Below are 24,141 nucleotides of genomic sequence, written 5' to 3'. Positions count from 1 at the left end.
AGCTAAACTATTGGGCTGCGACTTCACGCTCAACTCAACTTTGATACAATACATTCTAAATGACCCCTCAAAGATTTTGCTCTAATATGCCAGATTGCCTCTAGAACTTTTGCCAATGCACATGTCACAGTCCGATGAGGGTTTGTTTTGCAAATCATAAGGGCTAAAGGCCGGTTCCTAAGACCCATGGATCTGCAAAGTGGTATGATCCAGCGAGCCTTCTGCTTGGAGTAAGCGGGACAATGAAATAAAACATGGGCAGTGCACTCAGAAATTTCACATTCCATTGGACATAAATCTGAGTGTCTTTCATGTTGGGCCCATCTGCAAGTGAAAGTGCGTGGTGGTAGGGATCCTAATCTACATCTGATATAAAGTGCACGTGCTAGAGGAGATATAATCAAGTCCATATAATGCTCAAATTCATAGTGGCACTTGACTGATATAAAACTATCTATCATACTAAAAGATGGCACCTCTGCTAACTTTTCTACTTGTAGGCTTAGCCAACACACATCCTTTACAACCTGCAAGGCATTTTTGGGAGATGAGAGGGGTCTGACCAATAGACACCCAGCCCAAGTTTAGTGAACGTATTTTCAACATAATTACACCACATGATTTTGTTTTAGTTGAAGAAGTACTCAACAAGGCACTTAGCCATGTTCTATATGGGCTGAAAATGTCCATAGACCAGATCCAGATCAAATACAACAGTGGTCTTAAAGCAGCGATATGTGAGATGGAGTGCAGAGTTAAATCCATCCGGATAGGCAGTGTGGGGGAGGTTACAGGTATTTTTAATAAGGCTTTTATGAAAAACAATTTAGCTCTCTCTAGATCCTTCAAATTGCTGTGTCCCCATAACTCTGCACCATATAAACCCATCCCCCTGACTTGGGTTTTGTATATTTCCATCGCAGGAGTGATGGAAAATCTAGAAGATCTAGCGGCAAATCTCAAAATACCCCCCAACGTTTGTGTGAGTCCTCCAGTCTGACTCCCAGATAGTCAAAGTCAGACACTCTTTCTAGTGTTTCACCATCCAAAAATATCCGTTTCCTCACTTTGTGTTTTATGTCACCAAAAACTATGTATTTGGTTTTGGAAGTATTTCTTTTTAAACCACGGTCCCTACAGAAGCCCATAAACTTCTCAAGTAAGTTAGCAAGTCCAAAAGCAGTTTGTGATAGTAACAAATTATAATTGGCAAACAACAAACATGGGGTGTTTACCCCGCCTAATTTGGGCGTGTCATTAACACAATCCAATAAGTAAGGAATGCAAGCATTATTAAACAATAGGAAGAGTGTGGGGGCCAACACACAACCCTGTCTCACCCGTCTACGAATTGGGATCTCTCACGTTAACTCCCCGTTTGTTCCCCATCGAATTCTGGCGTAACTCTCAGAATACAAATCAGATTTAGTAGAGGTCCTGGGACTCCAGCTCTGTCCAGGACCTCCCACGATTTACAGCGCAGGACCAAATCAAAAGCGGACTTGAGATCTACAAAACCAACAAAGAGTTTCCCTGCGTCTAAGTCCACCGTCTTCCATTTAATCGTAAGGAAGCGAAAGACCTGGTCAACTGTGCTTATTCTCTGCCTAAAGCCCGCCTGAGAGTGACTAAAGGCTTGATTTTCTTCTATCCATTCATTGAGCCTACTCAGGACCTGGTAACAAAATATTTTTTGGAGGTTGTCCAAAAGAATATTTGGTCTGTAATTTCCCAGGACAGCCCTATCCCCTTTTTTATGAATGGGAACAATAATTGCTCCCTTTCAAGACCGAGGGTAATTGCAACTTGCCAGGGCGGCATTTGACACCCTATTAACATGGGGACCCCAATAATCAAGATCAGATTTAAACAGATCAGTAGGTATACCATCCAACCCAAGTGCCTTTCCTGATTTTCGAGCCTTAATGGCTATCTCAGTTTCCCTGAGAGTAAAGGGTGTAAAACTGTCTACAGAGGAAAAAACATATATTGATTCACTATCATTGGCACTGGGAAAAAACAGGCTCATAGCTATACAATTCAGTCAAGTGGCCAATCCAGTTTTCGGGGGGAACATGACAGTCAGGTCTAAGATTCTCATTTCATCAATTTTTGGCCACCAAGGACCAAAAACGTTTTGGATTTCTATCCTTGGCTGCTAATAGTAATTCCTGCCATGATGTCTCTTCCCAATGGTTTTTGCTGGTCTTCAATAGAGATGCATACTCACGCCTTGCAGAGATTATCATAGATCCATCTTTGAATTTTATTGCTTTTAAAAGACTACTCTTAGCTTCTCTAAATGCCTTGCCAAACCACCTATGGTGCGATCCTACTTTGGAGTGTTTATTCTCCCTAGCAGTTCTAAAAAATAACTCTTTCAAGGAGGAAAAAAGGCCTACATGCAAGGTCATAACCTCATTCGGGGTATATGAACAAAGACCGTCAGATAATTGATGGGTTGATGCTAGGACACGCATTTTTGCCCACAGTTTATTAGAGATTCTAAAGGAATCCCATTTCAAGGCACGTTTGTTGGAAGACACCACTAAAGACGGGGTGCCTCCATAATTTTGTTGTACATCTCTTTCGGCGAAAAACTGCCCATTATATGTTACCAAGATTGGAGCATGATCACTATTATATTGGTTACCGACCCTAATGTCTTTAATAGCATGCCATATCCTCACATCAATAAGCACAAGGTCAAGTATACTGCTCTAAGACCCTCTAAAAAATGAAAGTTTTGCTGTAGTGTCCGAAGGAAAACGCCCATTTCCTGGGCGAAGACCGTGAGTTATCATAAAATCTATGACCTGCAGAGCCCTGATGCTGGATTTAGGCTGTTTTCTCTGAGACAAAAAAGGAGGAATTCTCCATATTGAGTCCTCTATCTGCGCGATCTCAGAGAAAGCAGAATTCGGCTCAAGGGACACATTAAAATCACCAGCTACAATAATAAAGTGTGAAGAAAGAAAATCCAACACAAGGGCATTCAACATCACAATAGTTTTGGACATTTGGTTCGGAGGGCCTGGTCTGTTGTAGACATTGACACACAGGAAGAGAAAACCCTGCTTTGACTGTATTGATAGGGCAAATATGTCAACTGAATCCACATAAATTTCCTTAATTTTGCCCACCTCATAAATTCGTATCCATGTAATGAGACCCCCCGCTGCCCTCCCAGCAGGAGACGGGCTAGCCTCCTTGCAAAAGGAGCTATACCCCTGTCTATAAACATTTGAGGTGGCCCAGGTTTCCTGAAACAAACAGATATTACATTTATCAATTTACTCACCTCAATCAACATCATCTAATTTATTTCGAATTCCGGACACATTCCATGTCATAAATTCCAGGGTTGAGGTCTCAAGAGCTGTAGAGTCCTTCTGGGGGAGCTCCAGAGTAAAAGTTCTTACAGGGCTCTCCATGGATTTTGATATTGCCATATTTACCTTGTACACTAAAGCCAGATTCCTAGGGAAAAATGATTCTAGACCTGCATCACTGACTGGCTGCAGGTTAGCCGCAAGGGGGAGTACAGTATTAGGCCGGAAGGCTGGAGAAAAAAGCAGTCAATCAATATCTGAAGCAATGTCTGTTTGTACTACCTCCCGTGAGTTGATCCTCTCAATTGAGCACACGTGCTCCTTCTTATGGGCCATAAGGGGCGTCATTTCAGATGGAACTGAGGCTCCTGTTCCCTCATTTTGGGATCTGAAGTTCGAGGTGGTGGAAATTCTCTTTGAAAAGGGACTATTCACAGGTCAACAGCTTTTTTTGAGACAAATATTTGAACCAGTTCGCAAGGGATTGCGAGCGAGCCTCCAGGGATAAAAAGCCCTTTACCAACCTAGGACTAGATAAAATAAGCTTCATAATATCCCAATGACCCGCTTTCTCAGTGAAACTTTCAACAGATAATATATCTGAATGGATAATAGAACCACATTGTCTAGTGTGCCGTATCCAATAAATGGCCTTATTTATTAATGATGATCTATCTTCAAGTATATTGGGAGATAATAAAGGTACTTTGCACATATAGAGTGGATAGCCACTACTGGGAAGTTTAAAAGAAGTTTGCCCAGTAGTTGAATCCCAAGCCAATTTTGCACGACGTCGAGGAGCAGGTAAGACACAAGAATGACCCTTGGTACCAGATGGAATAGTGGGACCAGCCTGAGATCCTCTGTCACCATAAACCGACCTAACAAGAGAACTAGAGCAACCCTCATTCCTCACAATTCCTTGTTTTGAAGAGGTGAGGGTGGTAGTAATGGTCTCATCCTTGTGAATAGGTACAGTATCCCTCGTCAAGCTGATGGAACAAAAAGTGTTTACTACTTCTTTTCCTTCAACAAGGATTCTCCCTGTTCAATCTAAGTGTCTAATTCATTGGTTACACAACTAGGAAAAGTATGTGGCATTTGGTGGAGATTAGGAATTTTAGTTTGCACTGAGCCCACTGTTGGTCTTCCTTTCGCCTTACGCTTCCCCATTCTTGCGCTACAACAGCATGTCTCAAAAACAGTTCCTACCTAAGGGCCAGGAGGGGTTGCCCAGCTCGGCCTCAGTCGGTCTCAGATGGGCGTGGATGGGCCCACCCTAGGCCCAGGCGCGGCCCGCACGCGTCCCACGCTGCGGGAATCAAAGACGCTCTTTAGCGTTGGCTGTGGCAGTAAGCGCCACCCCCTGTGTCCCTGGGGGTAGCGTCAGAGGTGCTGGCGTCCCGCACTGTGGGAATCAAAGATGCTCTTTAGCGTTGGCTGCTGCAGTAAGCGCCGCCCCCTGTGTCCCTGGGGGCAGCGTCTCAGGTGCTGGCGTCCCGTGCTGGCTCATAAGTATGTACATTCTGGTGGGATTCCCATTTTGTGGGAAGTACACGTTAATTAAGAATGTTCATGGTCATCCATCAGCTTAAAATACTGCTTTATGACATGCGCTTGTTCTCAACAGACAGGGTATCTATTTTTTTTAGCATAGCAAATAATTTTAAAAATAAGGATGAATCTAATTATGCCACTTAGGGTCACTAAACCTCTGACCTACCCTACACAAACCAACACCTAATATTGCAGATTAGGGTTTCTGCCCCAGCCCCTAGCCTGGTTCCAAGAGAGCAATGATGTAATGGCACCTACAATGTGGCCGACAGCACTACACCTAATATGGCAGATTAGGTTACTGATCTAGTTTATTAGCTCCGACTCGAGTGAGAAGGGCACCACAAAGAGACGTTTACCAGCCAACAATTCCACAACTGCTAGTCCAGCAAAGACGCTCTCCTTGGTGACCAATTTAGACAGGTATGCTCTGTCATGGCCCACAGAATACCAATGGTTTCCACTGGGAACTTCTTTGCTCTTGAACTTCACCATACACTTTGGGTTGGTGTGGCAGTGTGGAACTGCAGTGGTAGCTGGAGTCCATTAGACATGCCCCACTCCATTGCAATACCCAACCAGCAGATCATAATCTGTGATGCCAGACACAAACTTCTTTGAAAATCACCACTGCAAAACACAAAATTGTGCAGTACCCCTGTGCAGCCGATCTAAAAGAGAGGAAAAGTAAAGTAGGGAAGAAAGTGGTGAAGGTGGACAGAGAATCTACAGGAAACACACTCATTTACACCTCATGTTCATACATATTGTTTAGCGACGCCATCAAACTACTAGGCCCTGGTCTCTAGATAGTTAAGGAGCTTAAACATAATGCCAGATAGACAAGGAACATAAGAATATTGCGACACATCTCTATTCTAACTTCTGGATATCTGTGGTATCATATTTCTGCCTAATGTTGAAAAGGCATCGGCATTCATTTACTTGCGTGGAAATATGTTTTCTCCCATTAGGGTTCACTTTAAGTTTTGCATGGTGCCTCAATCTTTACTTTAATGTGATCCTTCTAAAAATGCTGTACCTGACGACATCTCTGTTGTGTGGTAAATCAGCACCCTATCATTGTCAAGTGTCGCCCTTGCTCCTTATTGCATCACAAAGGACTATAAATCTTTCCACTGAAATGTTCAGTTTATCTATCACTTTCAAGAGTGGTGAAAAATGTCCATAATAAATGAAAACACAGATTTCCAACAAACATTTATTGTAATTAAAGAGCTGACATATCTCCAGGATGTCCGTTAACTTGATTTCACTGGATACAAATCTCTCTCACTTTCAGGCAGAGTATTTCAATTAATGTTTGGCTAACAATTCTCTTTCTTTCCTTTCTGCTTTAGATCAGGGTTTTGTGCCAGTCAACTTTTGCCTCAGGTCTCAGCTGTCTTTCTCTCATCTCACCTTTACAACAGGGTTTTCTTGCAGTAGGTGTTGGTCTCACAGATATTTTCTGAGGGTCTTCTTTTCAGCCAACTTAAGTCTCAGCTCTCTTTCTCTACCATCACCCTTACATCAGGATTATTCTGGTTATTGTTTTTTAAATCGTAGTTATAGATGTTTTTAAATTGACAAATAGGTTGTCTAAACAGGTAAACAACTGCACTGATAATTGTACGGCCCCACCAGTCCTCCCTCTCCCCATCTGCCAATAGCCCCCATCGCCCTGGCAGGGTATGAATAGTTATACTTGGTTCAATATGGTTAATCCTTGTCTTCTGGGGGGTCTGTATGGCTTAGCATCATCATCTCTATCTGCGATTGGCGTGGTTCCATTGCGTTTCCTTCTCTGGGCCCAGATGTCCATCTCTGGAGCTCCATTTTCAAAGTTCTCAACGTCCCATGCTCCCCATATTTTTTCAAACTTTCCTGGAGTCCCTCTTCCCAGATGTAGCATATTCTCATCGTCCTTTCCCAGTCCCGCAGTCACGGGTTAGTGGTGGTCCCCCATTTCAGTGCAATTTCCTTTCTGGCCAACAGGAAGCCTAGGTTGGCCAATGATTATTCTGCTTATTGGTTCTCTTCCTCCAAATAAGAATCTTCCTCCTGAAAACAGGAGCAGAAATCAGCCCAAGAAATGAACATGATAATTCCCGGGTTTTGGAAGAAAGCTGTGCTTTTTATAGGGGAGTCTGACGGAGGACTAATGTTAAGCTGACTGAAGACACTTCAGTTAACGACCTTCGCTATTTTCAAACAAGCACTAGCAAAGCCTGTAGGTCTGGCATTGGCATACTAGTACGAGGGTTTATTGAAAATGCATGCCACAACAATAAGAAATATGATACAGAATTAACAGAGCAAGGCCACCATGAGCCTGCAATAACAAATGTAAATATAAAAAAAACATTCACCAATCTTGCTGTTGTACCAGCAATTTTTTCAACAAGTCTTTTAGTTGCGCTATGTATTTTATAATTAATATTTACGACAAGAATAAATCACCGCATAAGTAAGCGCTCAACCAGAGGTAGCTATAATGTTACAATCACTTAAATACATTGTGTCACACACCTTAAAAAGAAGTGCTAGCAGAATAAACAGGTAGTATTTAAAGTTAATATAAAAATATAAGATAAAAAAAAATTGTCCCAGCTTTATTACTGAAGATCTTTCTGGAGATCAATCATGACCTTTGAGATGGTTTAAGTGATCTCCCAAGTCTCGTTGTATATGATGATATTATTGGGATATTTGTAGGCAAATGAATGGCGGGCCCGATGATAATTTCTATAAGTCTCTGGAAAGTTACTGGTGCTCCATGTAATCTAAAACAAAATACCCCAAATTGAACAAAGCCCTTTTGGTTGTTTTTTTATTTTAATTTTTTTTAAATGTAAAGGCAGTGTTTGGCTTTTCCACCTTGGTAAGGTCAAGAGTGCGGATATATTTGGTTTTTATGAGTTGTTAAATCAGGGAGTCTACTTTGGGCACACATCAACATCAGAGTAGCTATTTACTTGACAAGAGTCAATAAAGAATCTTCGGGATCCAAACTTCTTAGGGACCACCACAATTTGAAGAAGACTAACTGCAAAATATTGGTTTAATAATCTCCAAGGGCAGTTTCTATAGTACTTCCTTCTGTAGCACATGCTGTCTTGCTTCTGGTATGCAGTATGATCTCACATGACATTGTGTTCCCTCTTCGATATGTTTGCTTGTTTTAATAGATGGGTTCTTCGCCGTAGGGAAGAGAACATATGTCTAAAGGTTTTCATTAGTTTATGTACAAAAACCATATACCATGTATGAAGTCTCATACACTTTGGATGTTAAGAATATTAGAAATCAAGCAGTCATAGCACATACTGCACTCTGTCCACATTTATCTATTGAACTATCATCTATTTCACCACAGCAACCAGGCAGCAGAGAGAATACAAAATCCATCCTCATTTCTTTTTTTCTGTGAGGCGGAGCCGATTTCTCGTAGGTCACTGAGTGATCTGCATTGCTCGCAGATCACTCACCCAGATGGGTCCCAAGACTGGGAATGCATGGATCACACCATATATCCCTACAAGACGCTTGCATTCTTCCAACACCTGCCTAGATATCGTTCAGCCAATCCAGAGAGTGAGAAGACGCAGACGATCTTTCCGGTACAATGTTTCCAATCTATGGAATTCTATGCCTATTAACTTGTGGACTGCTGAATTGGAATTGTCATTCCGCAAACAACTGAAGACTATGCTGTTCGCACAGTCTTGTAGATCGCCTGGCTCTTATGGCAGATGCTTAACATAGTCACCACTGTGTAATGTGTAGTATAGTATAGCGATGGGATGCCATTGGGTAGCTATGCTCTCTTTAATTGCCTAATACAATACATTACTCTAGATCTTTTACCTCCATGAATCATTCAGTTCCCAACAGTGAGTGAAATTCTGTGGTTCCTGGAACAGCTACCAATGAGACTTTTCCAAGCCGCCTTGTTTGGAAAGAAGTATCAACCATATCAATGGCTGCTGCCACTCATCAGCACAATTCTACCCAACAGCGGCCCCAGGAGAAGGAGTTGCACTGTATAATTGAATATTTGCAGCCTCTCCAGAACTCAGCAAGACTGTGAATCTAATTGCTAAAATCACTTGACAGGTATGCATTCAGAAGACCTGACCCATTTCCATTCCAGTCTATATTAAAGCTTGACAGAAAGAGTACATATGAGAACTAACTGAACAGAGGGATTTATTCTTGTAAGTATGGGCAGTAGAGAAAGCATCAGTGTGAACTGCTTTACTACTGGCACTTGTTACCTGATAGGGTGATGAACATTGTCAGAGGAGTGTGTGATCTTGGCAAAGTAAGGCAATCTTTATTTGTGAAAGTTACTTCTGTTACAGTCAGCAAGTGTGAGTATCAGATAACCATTTTCCTCTATGTGTAGATACAAAATGGATTTTGCACGCCTATGCAGATAAGTCACTTGAGAGGGTTGATGTTACTTTTTGAACCTGATTTAATAGCGATTGGTGTAATAGTTGTCCTGATTATCAGCACTGCAACTTTACTTTTTTCCCCTGGGCTTTCTTTATCATTTCTCATAAGTCGCCTGTGTGGAATGGTGTGTCATTAGAAGCAGTTAGGGAAGATAGCGTCATGAAGAATTTAGTTGTTATTTTATTCAATTTACTAAGTGCAATTGTTACCATGGATCAGGGTGTCATGGTGCTAAACTCAATGTAGTCCAGCCCTATCTGCCAGGTAGAAAATGAATAAAGCATTACCTTCCCCTTATGTCTGGTTCATGTATTATCATTCATCAGTAATACATTTTGCTCGATGGAGGCAAATCAAACTTGGTTTTGCCAATATTTTTCTATGTCACTCAGGTTATACAAAGTTTTGCTTTCCTATTTAAATCAGAGTATCACAACAACTTACTACATAATGAAAACAGGTTTATTATCAAACTCAAGCTGTGTTTTGGTTTCATGACAGCAATAAAATGAATACAGGTTAAAGAGAAATAATAATAACGAGAAGCAAATGAATTAGAAATTCATGAGTTAATTTTCCATGAAAACTTTGACGGCACAATTACCTAGATTATTTAATAGGGACAGATTGGCAGGACGACTGACTTGATCGTCAGAAGTTGTAAAAGGAAGCTCTGCATGGGTCCAACGGGGGAAACACATCAAATAGGTTAAAACTAAGTTACAATCCCATTGGGGCATAACAGAAGGCTTGGGAGGAAACGTACTGAAGTCCTTTCAGGAAATGTGGCAGAAAGGGTGACTTACACAGGTAGTGATAGTCCAGAAACAAGAAAAAAGCAGAGTTGGCTGAAAGATACTCCTTAACTGTGCCCAGAGCAAGGCTTTACCAGGCTAAGGACAATGCAAACAGAACTTCAGTCAATGGTGCAGAAAGTGGGTTAACATTTTTCTCAGCACACCAAGCCACAAGTTTGCCTCAATGGCAGACATTTACAGTTTTTGCTGATGGATGCCTGGCTGCCAAGATGACCTCACCGACTTCAGGATGGAGATCGAAGATGGTCAACTGTTGCTGCTCAATCTCCAATCATGAAGTGGTGCAGAACTTGGGGAAAAAGAGGTATCAGCAGAAAGGCACATTGGAGTCTATTATTCCAGTCTAGTCATAATGTGTCTCTGAGTGAGAGCTGCTTTGTAAACTCCAGTGTGTAGAAGTGCCGGCATTGTGTGTTCTTGGTGGTGGTGGTGAATAGATCTAGCGAAGGTACTCACCAGTCCTAAAAGAGACCATGCGCCACCTCTGGTTGCAGCCACTATTTGGCCAAAATCCCCACAGGGCCTGTAAGGAAAGGAGGCACTGCCTTAGACACTGGCAATCGTTGAGGTCCGGCAGGTGCCGACAAATGACGCCGGTCTGGCTCTGTATCGGAGATGGGAATGCTAGGAACAGCACCAAGGGACTGAACCCTGGCAGAGGTCGTGGGTTCATTACCGGAACTGTTCCAGATCCAGGAATAGAGCCAGAGGGCCCAACTAACAGTGTGAATCCACCTGTGGGAGTCCAGTTGTGGCACCTCCCAGAGCCACAGGGCTCAAAAGAACTCCTGAGGTGTCAGCACGCCCAAACATAAGGTGCATATTATCAAAGCTCCCAGAGGTGGTCAGGGGTCACTCTGGAAATGCAGGGAGGCGTGGAGCAGACCCAGGCTCAGACTACAGGGTGTGGTGAGGAGGCGGGTCTCAACTTGAAGGAGTCATCCTGCACCTCGTCCAATGACCTGGACTAGTGCGGTGAGGTCAAAGAGTGATTCAATTTCTTAAATTTTTTGTGCTTGTGGGATGTACCCAATGATGACTTCGAACGGGACGGCTGCCAGGAACAACTCAGAGAGCAGGCCCGGGACTTTCTATATGACCAGAACCTAGAGCTCCGAGGAGTCTTCTGATGTCAGGCTGCCAAGAACTTTGTCTCCTGCTCCCAAATCACCCTAAGATTCATGGTGCGGCAGTCAGGATGGCACATGGTCCGGCTCCAGGCACCACATACAAACCAGACATTTGCCTGTGACGAGCCCCGTAGGGTTTAAAACCCATCAACTTCTTAGAGGACATCCACAGTACACTGGGTGCCAAATGCTAAAAATAAAATACAGAAATGTCGAAAAAGTGATAAAAAAATTGATTGAGATAGCGTTTGCGGATCCGGAAATTATGTCAGCATGCTCGGTGGTGCCTATGTAGGTACCACACACATCACATTCCGCGCCAACCATGCCAATGTCTTTGAAGAGGAGCAGTTTGAGGCCACCTACTAGCGCACAGAGGTACTTCTTAAGATTTTCCGGATCTGATGCATGGGGAATATTCTAAGATAGGGAATCTGAGGCTATAAGAGATTATACTCTCAATTATGGACCGAAGAGAGAAAGTACACAAAAAACAAGTGTTCGTTGGTAGCAGTAAACTTTCATAGTTGTTTGAACAGAACCTAAAATACAAGGTCATATTAGAAAATGCCACTGAGGAGTAATAATAACCTAGTCAAAGGCTGCTTCTGAAAACTCAATGTCATCCATCCCCAGTCTTCTTTCAAATTCTCAATATGGCCCCAGACTACCATGACAATTGCCATACAGTCACAGATTGACTGGTTCCCAACTGCTCCATCGGCTGGGGCACTGCCCTGGGGACCTAGACCACTCCTTAATTAACTGTTATCTGCCCAGAGGGTCAAAGGTGGATTAAAAATAAGAAGAGAAACAGAAAATGTACTTCAAATGTAATGAGGATTGGGGAAGGAAGTGCACTTGAATTTTAAAGAAATATGTAAGGCTGAGTTTTGGAGTCAAAAAAGAAACGAGTAAGGCTAACCAGCAGTATAATCACCCTACTCTGCCATGGCAGACACTCTAATTGAATAGTGTGCTGGTCAGCACATCTCCGCTGGTCTCAAAATCTATAGTAAGTGACAGACTTCTGTAAACACTGGAGAGAGAAGAGCAACTGGAGGAGGTGCTAATAGTACCTTCCGGACTCTGAGGCTATGGCAATGCGTGTGGTGTTAATGAACAAAGGAATTGGCACCTGGTGATGAAGAGGTGTACTATGTAAGCTTCAAAAGGTCGCCAGATAAGGGGGAGGCCAAGACCAAGGGAACATGCAGTTGCAGAAAACTGGGAAACTCTCTCCTAACCACCACCCTCCCATCAGTGTAAGGAAGGCATTGTGGAAAGATATCAGAAAGCAACTCTTCTGTACAATATCAAAGGCAGCAACATTAAACCACTTAAGAGTCTACACAAAGAAAAGACACTTCTGGTACCTTGGAATGCTTCAAGAAAACGGTGATTTATGATATTTGAAGCATGCTCTCTAGGACCCTTTGAATGCCTGACTGGACAGTTGATAACACAGTAGCTTCAGCAGAGCTGACCTGGAGGTTTATATAAAAATAAGTAAACATAAGGTCCAACACGTTGAGGTAATGGTTTAGTTGCTAACCTCTCTTGGACTTGTGGGTCTTTGGTGGAACCATACCTTCACTCCCTTCCCATCTATACTCTGACTTTCTCCCCTCTCCCAAAGTGCCTTTTTTCTCCATCCAAGCCCATACAACAGTACAATAAAACATTTTTTTACCGTAAGTCCAAATCTAGAGTACAATCAATTGTTTATTCCATTATGTTATACTGTGTTTGCCCCTCCAAATCCCACAACCTTAACCCAGATCAGCTTAAGTTTCCACGCCTCTTCCAGGAAGTGGGCCGCCTCATACTTTCTTCAACCCCTTCGTTTCACCTACCCTGCTAGACTACCCCCTCTATTCCTTAGCTTGCTTTTACTCCGTTCCTCACCAACAGTTTAATTACTACATACCCCTCCTTCTAGTGCAGGGTTATTTTTGAGTCACAATTAGAAGTACACTTATACTTCTCTGAAATGAGGGTGGATGCCTATATGGCTTACTAGCTCATGGACCACTTAGACATTGGAAAAAAGATCCTTAATACAGTACTACTGAATGGGAATGGTACAAAGGTTGTGTTACTGAAGAGAGTTGAGCATATGGACACACCGCCTTGGACTATGAGAAATTCTTACATAAAAAGTTCACTGATTTATATCTAACCTTAGCAGTTAAAAGAAAAAAGAAATGCGGTTACCTTTGTTCTTAGTGTGCGCAGTTCATCCATTCCTTCTGTGAAAGTTCGCTTCAGATCATCAAGTTCTTTAATTTTTGCATGATGTACCTTTTTAATTGATGAAAGGACAGGTTAATTTTCATGGCTGTTCTGACACTAGCTTCTTGAAATTGAACACTTTTTACATTTTTGGAGCTTGTGCCTATGTCTTTCCACTCTAATCTGTATCTGCCCCAATTTATAGTATTTCCACACCCTCAAGAAAGAAAATTACAAGTGTATAAGCCTAAAAAAAGCCTTGCATGACAAAATGAACAATCTAGAAGAATCTCTGCCTTCTCCGCTACTTCCAGCCTCTCTTCTTCCCTCCCCACCCCTCCAGTTCATCTCCAAAGTACCCCATAACTAGCCACCACACTAAACACCCCTCCCTGCCCTCAGTTGATTTATGATACAATAAATGTTTTGCTCCCTGAAGTTATTCCAATAAAGCAATTAATTATAAAGAACAGGGGAGATATTAGAAGTTGAGCAAGCAATAAGCACGTAGACAAAGGCTAAGACAATAATTCTGCAGGGCCATTTTGTAATGCAATTTTAATGCCTTATCTGCATGAAGAAACCCCAATACTATTACAAAGACACAGCAAGGCTAAACAATATTTCCCCAAGATGCGAATACATGCACTACATTTCACCCCATACCAAACACAAAGTGTTCATCTGCAGTTTTTCAAGGAGCTTAAAAAAGTCATACAAATGTTTAATATGGCTGTTTAAAATGTAAGTGCCAGAGTTATCACATTGGTAAGGACCACAAAGCTAATATGACTGTCTCAATACACTACTTATTCAAAAGAACATACTCTATATGGTCCACAGCTCTGTCCAATTTTCTTAATGAATTGTAGATAGGTTACAACAAATAAAAAGGACGTTTTCAATTGAGGTGTTTTGAGTGACAACAAATAGACAATACGAGCAAACTCTGAGTTACCAAACATGCCACCAAAATAAATAATATCCCAGTTATTTACGTGTACCCATCTACAATTTTATTTTATGTATGGCTCAAATCATCTGTACCTCCTTTCAATAGCTACCCAGTATAGGCAAGTAATAGTGGAGCCAAACAGAACACTTCCTCAGCTGCTTCAAATCTCTGCCCAGTGATACATACGTGGTTCATCACCTACTACCACCTCCGTCAGTTCACCCTCCATTCTCAAATTAAAATTAATAATAATAATCCTATTAAGACAACTTTAGTTCTATTTTAAATAGAAGTACAAACTGGCCAATCAGACTAAACATACTTCAAAGCATTGACAACTTTTATCTTCTTAATTACAAACACGCCCCCATCTCCCACTGTGTTATGCTGGTTTCTCTCCCTCTCTCCCAGTGCAATGCATCATCAGAAAGGTTTCCACATATCTTTGGGATGAGAGTTGGCTGGCATTAAGTGAAGCATATACTTAGGTTTTGACTATCTGCCCCATATCAATGCAATCCATCTATTTGCTAAAAGCTATCCTAATGCACCAAATCATCTGATGTTCACTGGTATCTCCATGACGTAGCCAGGGAAAACTACCAAGGGGAATTGAGCCAGATGAAGTTTCATAATCCTAGATAGATGGTCAAACATGTGTTGCCAATGTCCAGGAAAACCTGAGCAAGGTCAATAAAATTGACTGTCAAGTGCCTGCAAATCCAACAGCTTTGGACCTCCTCTAGCCCATATATATGTAGTCACGATGGAGTATAACAGAAGCGAAGAACAAGTTACTTACCTTCAGTAACACCTTATCTAGTAAAGACTCTTCGAAAATCTCCAAGCGTCAGGTAGGAATTTTATTTTTAGCAGTACCCCTGTGTGCCAGTAAAGCAGGGAGGATGGGAGGGTAGGTAAGTCATCTGTGACTAGACAGATTCTCTACCAGGCATTATTGAAGGTAAATAACTTTGCATCTCATAGAAACTTCTAGACGCATATTTTCACCTTAGAATAGATACCCAAGCAATGCCTTCCCTGGAGATGGGTCTGTGAAGCCAATTTCAAATCAAAAACTTCTGTAGGACTGAATGGCTGAAGGGTTTGTCGTGACTGATCTGACTGTCCAGGCACTAGTGTTTGCTAGACGTTTGCTGAGATGCCCATGTTGCTGCCTGACCGATACTCAGGACAAAACTATGATCTAACATAGTGGTTGCAGCCTTAACTATGGTGGAATCAGCATGCAAACCCTCAGGAGGTTACTTCTTGGTCAATGCGTTGCAGATTTTGATGCAGAGCATTATCCATCTTCAGATGGTCTGTTTCTGCAAAGCATTCCCCTTCTTATCTCCTACATAGACCACAAAGAGCTGATAGTCACCCAGAAGTCTTTTGTATGGTCTAGGCAGAACAACAACACTCTTTAGGTCAAGACTGTGGAGCCTCTCGTCTTCTTTAGAAAGATGAAGCAGAGCAAAGGAGATAGGCAGGGTGATTTTTTGCTCCACATGGAAGGGAGTCACAACCTTTGATGACCCTCCTGGCTTATGTTATGGCTACTAGAACAACGGTTTGATGGTCAAGAGCCTAACAGGAAAATTGTGTGGAGGTTCAAAGGATGCACACATCAATAAGGTGAGAAAAAGATTCATATCCCACTGGGGCATGGTGAAAAGACTGGGAGGGAACATGTACTGCATGCTTTTAAGAAACCCTAGCCACAACAGGTGACCTAAATAAACAGGGTGAGTGCGGAAACCTCAAAAAAGCCGAAATGGCTGAAAAATAACCTTTAGCTGTGCCCAGAGTACAGCTCTGCTGGGTGAAATAGGCAGCAAATAGAAGAACCTGGGACAGAGTTGCAGAAAGGGGGATCGATGTTGTGGGAATCACACCATGTCACAAACATAGCTCAACAGCAGGCGTATACCGATTTGGTGGAGGGATGCCTGGCTGCGAGAACATCACAAACTTCAGGAGCAAGGTCGAAAGCTGTCAACTGTTGCCGCTCAATCTCAATGCATGAAGGTGAAGGATGTACAGGTTCGGGTGCAGAACCCTCCCCTGTTGCTGCAACAGAGTATCCTATTGAAGGGGCATCCTGTTAGGAAGACTGATTGTCATGCTCAACAGCAAGGGATACCAGACTCGCCATGCCCAATCCGGAGCCATGAGAATAGTTTTGGCCCAGCTGTTCCTCATATTCTTAAGAACTCTGGGCAGGAGTGGTACTGGTAAAAATGCATACAGGAGATCGAAGCTCCAATCTAGATGAAAAGCATCTCCAAGCTAGAATTCGCCTTGGAAAATCCAGTGTGCAAAACTGCTGACATTGTTCATTCTTGGTGGTGGCAAACAGATCTAACCAAGGCTCTCCCCACTGCTGAAAGAGTCCAAGCACCACCTTTAGATGGAGACGCTGTTAGTGATCGCCCAGGCATTGATGGATGAGTTCGTCCGCGCTGATGTTTAAAGAGCCTGCCACATGTTGAACCACCAGGGATATGTCCTGATGTTCCGGCCATGTCCAGACAAAGTCCACAACCCAACCCTGCCCTGCTTGTTGCAGTACTACATAGCAGTGGAGTTGTCCATGAACACTTGCACCACTTTCCCTTTGAGAGAGGGAAGGAATGCTTTCAATGTTAGTCAGATAGCCCTGAGCACCAAAAGGTTGATATGGAGATCGGACTCCGCCAGAGACCAGGCGCCTCTGATCACCACCTCTCTCATGTGGTCACCCCTTTCCAGGAGTGGCGCATCTGTTTGGGGAAGGAAGAGGGATATGCCTTTGACTCAATCGCGGTTCAAAAGCCACCATTGCAGATCTTGCGCAGTCCCCTCCGAGATCTGGACAATGTTTGAGAGAATCCCCCATTTTGACTTTGTGAATACACAAGGAGTGGTGGTCACCCCAAATGGAAGGACTTTGAATTGATAAGGTTTGTCTGCTATGACGAACCTTACATATTGTCGGTGTGCAGGGTGTATTGGTATGTTAAACTAAACATCCTTTAGATCTAGAGTAGTCATAAAGTCACCTTTTTGTAGAAGTGGAATGAAATCCTGTAGAGTGGCCATATGGAAGTGTTCTGATAGGATGTATTTGTTTAGCGGTCTGAGACCCAGTACTGGTCTGAGAGACCCGTCCTTTTTTGGGATCAGGAAGTATAAGGAATATACTCCTGAACCTTGGTGTCGCAGAGGATCAGGTTCTATGGCCCTTTTGAGGGGAAGGGCTTGGACCTCTTACTTGAGAAGTGATGTGCTCCTGAGATAATCTGTGGGTGCGAGGGGAATGCTGGGAGGGGGAGCTAATGAGCCCCAGACAATAGCCATGTTAGATAATGCTTCCATTACTTACCGTTAACGGCATTACTCCTAGACCTACTCCCTCGCCTTCCTTAACCAATGAGGCTCCTTTGCCTCATCTAGACCCCTCCCCTCTCTTTTTAAAAGAGCCCCCACCCACTCCTGTAAAGAAACAAGCCAACGGAAAACTCAGTTGTCCTGTACCAGGAGGGAGGGACGGAACTGTAAGGAAGGCAAGGGAGTAGGACTAGGAGTAATGCCATTAACAGTAAGTAAGTAAGTAACCTCCTGTCCCTCCCTCGCCTTCCTTAACCAATGAGATATAGCAAGAAAAAACAGGAGACAGACAACTGAGTTGCAATGCGGAAAAAAACATATTTAATTACTACTAGGTCATACACAGAGAAAAAACCCATTTCTTCATAGAGGACAAAACCCAGTGCCCCAAAACCGCCTCCAAACACCCCAATTCAGCTATAAGGTAGTGTTTCACAAAAGTGGATAGAGATGCCCAAGTAGCGGCTCTACAAATCTCAACCACCAAAGTGCCCTGCAACTCAGCCACAGTAGGAGCCATAGCCCGTGTAGAACGTCCCTGAATCCCAGCATAGGCCAACAGAACCATCCACCGAATCCAGCGACTCAGGGAAGCAGTAGAAGGCTTCTTTCCTTTCCTAGCAGGACCAAAATTCATAAACACAAGAATCCCCCTTATGGAATGCACTAAACGTCTGTAAATAACACAAGGCCAGTTGCACATCCAAAGCATGTAATCTGACCTCCTCCTCCGAGGAAGGGTCAGGACAAAAAGCAGGAAGAATCACCTCTTGTCGACCATGACAAGCCAAATTAACCCTAGGGAAAAAAGAAGGAGCAGGGACCAGCTCAACCCGATCAGGAAAAACTTTGCAAAAAGTAAAAGAGCAGGATAAAGCACCCAACTCCCCCAAACACCTGGCCGAAGTAATAGCAACCAAAAAACAAGTTTTCAGCAACAAATGTTTTAAATCAATGTCACCCAAAGGTTCGAAAGGAGGGTCCATCAACACATCCAACACCAACTGCAGATTCCAGCCAGGGAAAGAACGCACCGGTCTTGGAAATAAATTCACCAGACCCTGAAAAAATGTGGGCATCAAATGACCTTTATCTTCCAGATTACGCTAAGAACTCCAAAAAGCTTGGATCGCTGCCCACTGAACACGTAGCGTAGCCACCGACAACCCCATACGTGCCCCATCCTGCAAAAACTGCATGATCACAAACAGAGAAGCAACCATAGAGTCAATATGCTGTCGCAAACACCTTCCACTGCCGTCCATAGGAATGCAATGTGGATTTACGCCTAGCAGCCAGCAAGGTCACAGCCAAAGGACCAGGAACCCCCAGCCCCGTCAAACCCTGCTGTTCAACCTCCAAGCCGTCAAGTGCAGTCCTGCAAGGATCCCCAGGAGAGACAAGGAAACACCAGCGGAGAGGGATGGAGAGGTAGAACCCACTCCGTCCCAAGGTCAACTGCTGAAGCAGAGGAAACCAATTTGCACGCGGCCACCGGGGAGCGATCAAAATAAACCCGAGCCCCCACCTGCCGAACCCTGACAAGAAAGGATCGGATCAACTGAAATGGAAGAAACGCATAAAGAAGACCCTGCGGCCATGGACACGTCAGACCGTCCGCAGCCCAGGCCTGAGGACACCAATAGTGGGAGCAGAACATCCCCACCTTCGCATTTTCCAGAGATGCAAACAAGTCCACAACCGGACGACCCCATTTCCGAATCAGACAACGGAAGAGAGACACTCGAAGGGAGAACTCCCGGGAGGAAGGAATGACCCTGCTCAATTGATCTGCCAGAACATTGTCTGACCCCTTAATGTACGTGGCCCGAAGAGACAGAACTGAATGCTGGGCTCCTTGCCTGTTAATATAGGGCTTGGCCACCAAGTTGTTCGTCTGCACCAACACTGCCTCAACCTTGCAAGAGTGCCTGAAAATGCACCACAGCTAGCCGGATGCAGTCAACTCCCTCCAATTCGAGGACGTCATGATTCTCTCAGGGACCAAAACCCCTGAACCTGCCCTGACCCCAGCCATGCCCCCCACCCGAGAGACTGGCATCGATAGTTAACACCACAGGCAACGGCGGAGACAAAGGAACTCCAATCTGTAGAGGAGCCGGCACCATCCACCAATCCAACTCCCTGTGAATGAAACTCAACACAGGAATGAGAGTCCGCAGAGTGCAAGGATCCGGAGACCATCAGGATAGCAACCAATTTACCAGACAAAAAAGATGAAACCTCACCCAAGGAACCAAGAAGATCACTGAAGCCAAGTGACCCTGAAAGCTTAACCAATGAAGCGCCCTGGGAGCCACTCGAGACAGCACAGCTGTCACCTGAGCCTAAAGACCCTTCCATCGCCTGTCTGACACAGTCACCAACCCCCGCAGTGTAAGAAATCGAGCCCGATAAATACCAGGTCCTGGAAAGGCACCAAATCTGATTTCCCCCAATTGATTAAGAAACCGTGCCCCTGTAGGACCCCCAAGACCCTCTCCACATGAAACCTCATGAGATCTTCGTCTGGAGCCTGAATCAAAAGATCGCCCCGGTAAGGAGGTACAAACACCCCTTCCCCATGCAGAAGCACCACAAGAGGACCCACACTTTCGTGAAGACCCTGGGAGCCGACTTCAGGCCAAAGGGAAGAACACAAAACTGAAAATAGTCTGGACCTATTGCAAAGCGCAGAAACCTTTGAGAAGACACTGCGACAGGCTCGTGGAGGTAAGCATCATGAAGATCCAGAGATCCCAAAAAATCCCCTGGCAAAACAAGAGGAAGAATATCCTGAATGGACAGCATCCGGAAGTGCACAGTCTTGATCCAAGAATTCACCCATTTGAGATTTAAAACAGGACAGAAACCCTCTGTCAGTTTTGGAACAAGAAACAGGACAAGTCCCCTTTCCCCATTCCTCCACTGGAACCCTGCAAATGGCCCCTTTTGAAAGAAAGGACTGGACTCCCTCCACCAAAGTCTGCCTTCTTCCACTGGTAAAGGAGTCAGAAGAACCCCAGTGTTTGGAGGAACAAGATCGAAGTCTATGCAGTATCCATTTTCTACAATGTTCAAGACCCACTGATCAGTGACATGCTTTCTTCATTCAGACAGAAAATGTTGCAGCCTTTCTCCTACCGGCCATTCTCCAAAACCTTGATTGTCGGAAACCCTTCTTAGCAGCCCCTTTGGCCAAAGGAACAGAACTCTTAGGAGAAAACCTAGGCTGAAACCTACGCTTCCTGGAAGACGAGGACCAAGGAACAAACTTTAGAGAGGACCTGGAGTGCGACTTCCACCCTTTGCCAGATGTGGAACTTCTTTTTATGAAACTGTTTTTATTGACATTAATCCTTTAAGAAACACTGAAATTGATACATCAAATCTCAATAATTCTCCGACAAGATGCCAAATGTGCTTGGCCCCCCGCAAAAGGGGAAAAGCTTCTCCATATTCACGGGGATCTAAATTACAGTGCAATTAAAGCTTTCAAGACCTCCCGGCATATATCCCACATCACTGACTGCTGAAGGCACCTTTCAGAAAAAGAGAATACATATCAGCCTGGACTATAAGGAAAAAAAATAAGAACGGCAATAACATAAAAACTAACAACAAAACTTTATGTCCCATATTCCTACCATGTAATTTATACAAGCGGGAGTTGGGGTTCAGAACGCAAGGCGTGCAGAGGGCCCCAGGACACATCTCCCCCACTCCTCCCCTGAATTGGCCAACCTAGACTGAGCCCTATACATGGAAAAGATGCAGCACCTTAAGTCGTGGACTACAGGCAGTAAGCGGGAGGCCCCTGGACAGACACCTCACCAGGGGGTCCCAAATATAATCCGATCTCCTAGAATTATCCAGTTTGTCAGCTAAACGCTCCATAGCAAGCCTACGCCAGAGTCTGGCACACTACAACGTCATTGGGGGCGGATCCTTTTTCTTCCAGTATGATGCTAGGACAGTCTTAGCTGCCCCCAATGCCAGCCAAAGGATAGAGCGATCCCCCTGTGTTTGATGTTGCAGCTCAGGAGCGCGCAGACCCAATAGAACATGAAAGAAAATTGAGAGCACATAGGAAGCAAGTCATAGGATATGGGCGCTCACAGTGAGTCAATATAATAGCATTAACATTCCAATTTTAACATGGTGCTCCTGGCAAGAGGATCTTCCTAACTCCTCTAATGTTTCCAGGGAAACTCACAATGACAAAACCACAGCTGTCAGGGCACCCATGAATATATAATTCCAAGTAAGTAATGTATCAATATGTAATGTATAATGGCATTAATACCATGCAGAGTTTCAAGCTCAATTTATTCTTCAACAGAAAAGTTCATCATAGTAACCACAGAATTGTCCTTTGACATCCATGTTCATGTAGTAAACACAGTATTGAAGTCAGTATCCATGTAGCACATACAGCCACAGCCAGTTTCAAGCTCAATTTATTCTTCAACAGAAAAGTTCATCATAGTAACCACAGAATTGTCCTTTGACATCCATGTTCATGTAGTAAACACAGTATTGAAGTCAGTATCCATGTAGCACATACAGCCACAGCCAACACGTGTTTCGTCCTATGAGAACAGTACTCTCACGGACTTCATCAGGGCTAAAAATAAATGAGAACAGTCACTACTTCATAACATGTGTACAGAACCATCAAGAGCAGACCATAAAGTATATCGTATCGTGACAATTTGTGAGATCCTAAAACGAAAACATGTAATTTGTGACTTCTTGTGATCATACATCTGGTGGGAACTAACATATAGTCCCATCACCACAATAAAATTATTAAAATGATCACAAAATATGATAACATTGCCTATAAAGTTAAAGCACAAAATGGGAATATATATGTGAATAACCAATGTGTACAAAGTTTGATCACAATATGAGTGTGCATGTTTCCAAAGTCCAAAGAAAAGTCACCCCAGACACCCAGTCAACACCAAAGTGCGCAATGTAATAATAGCTTACCCAGTGTAAGATAACAGAAACACCAGAGCCCTTCATAATAAACAGTGAAAACCCATAAATCGAAACATACCTTAACTCAAATTATATCTACATGTATAACCAGTATCATTAAGAACCGTCCAGAGTCTGTGGAAAATAATCATAGATCCACTATATAATCAACTAAGTCTCCTGCATGTCTAAATAGAAAAACGTCCCCAAATAAGGGTACAAGCAAATGTGACCAAAAGGTCCCAGACTGACCTGAGTAAAATATATATAATATCCAACATTAGGATGCAAATGAAGTATTCAAGAACCGTTTCCTAAGTATGCAGAGTGAAGAAAGAAATCGGAAAGAAAAAATTATTATATGCTGCAATTGAGGCATGCTAAATATAAATCAACACGATTAAGAAATATCCCCAAAAGTAATAATGAGACATCAAGTCACCAGGTCCCCAATAACCAAATTCAGTATCTCACCTATCGTATACGTAAGTAGCCATCATCAAGAAAGGCAACGACCGCGGTCGAAATCCCCCCGCGGCGTCCTCTGTATCGGTAATTAATCTCGAACGTCGAACTAACGGAGGAGGATTGAAATTTAAAACCTCCGCGCGTTGGTAGTGAAGTAATAGAAAATGGACTAACCCATGAGTATGGGCGCCATCTTAGAAAAGGAGAGAAGGACCAGCCTTCAACAGGACACGAGAGGAAAAGAAGGACTATCTCCCGTAATGGGCGCCATTTTGGAACTGCATATACCCCGAGCTTGATGTATGTTAATAATCGGTATATACAACAAAAACATAACGAGTAAATAAGTATCCTCCCAAATTCTTATTAGCCTAAGTCATGCAATACAGCAATAACTGTAAGGAATTCCTTAAGTTGCATACCGCCACCATCCGTGTCAAGATAATGGCCTATGGGGAGAACTCCTTCCCCTAAGATATCTGGTTGTAACCATAATTGTTTATTACCGCATCTAACAAGATATATGTAGGTGAAGTAGTAGTATCCCTCGCACAACCCAACTGAATAGATTAATACGAAAAACCCAGTGGTCTATACGTGAGTGTTTGGTGTGAAAGGAGAAAGGGGAAGAGTACACGTGACCGTGTCATGCCCCACTCATATTATGTATAGACAACACACTGTCAAGTATACCTAAAACATATAAATTACACCATGGTTTGGATTACAAACAAGCAAACCTGAGACAGTTAATGATGATCTACCATTGCATTACTATGTATTCCTGTTCTAACACAATATATGTATCTGATCTCTCC

General features: G+C 43.3%; 1 protein-coding gene across 6 annotated transcripts in view; it reads right to left on the bottom strand.

The window, feature by feature from the left end:
* The window catches only part of CCDC186 (coiled-coil domain containing 186), a 608,776-nt gene that overhangs the window by 303,330 nt on the left and 281,305 nt on the right, over window positions 1-24,141 (bottom strand). For all 6 annotated transcript variants that reach the window (XM_069239313.1, XM_069239317.1, XM_069239318.1 and 3 more), the window contains exon 9: window positions 13,519-13,605. In XM_069239313.1, coding sequence (XP_069095414.1) covers window positions 13,519-13,605 — 87 coding nt within the window. The remainder of the gene's footprint in view (window positions 1-13,518; window positions 13,606-24,141) is intronic.

The sequence above is a fragment of the Pleurodeles waltl genome, chromosome 6, assembly GCF_031143425.1.
Source record: "Pleurodeles waltl isolate 20211129_DDA chromosome 6, aPleWal1.hap1.20221129, whole genome shotgun sequence".
Classification (NCBI taxonomy): domain Eukaryota; kingdom Metazoa; phylum Chordata; class Amphibia; order Caudata; family Salamandridae; genus Pleurodeles; species Pleurodeles waltl.
Note: the sequence above shows the minus strand (reverse complement) of the source record. Positions and strands in the feature narration are given on the sequence as shown.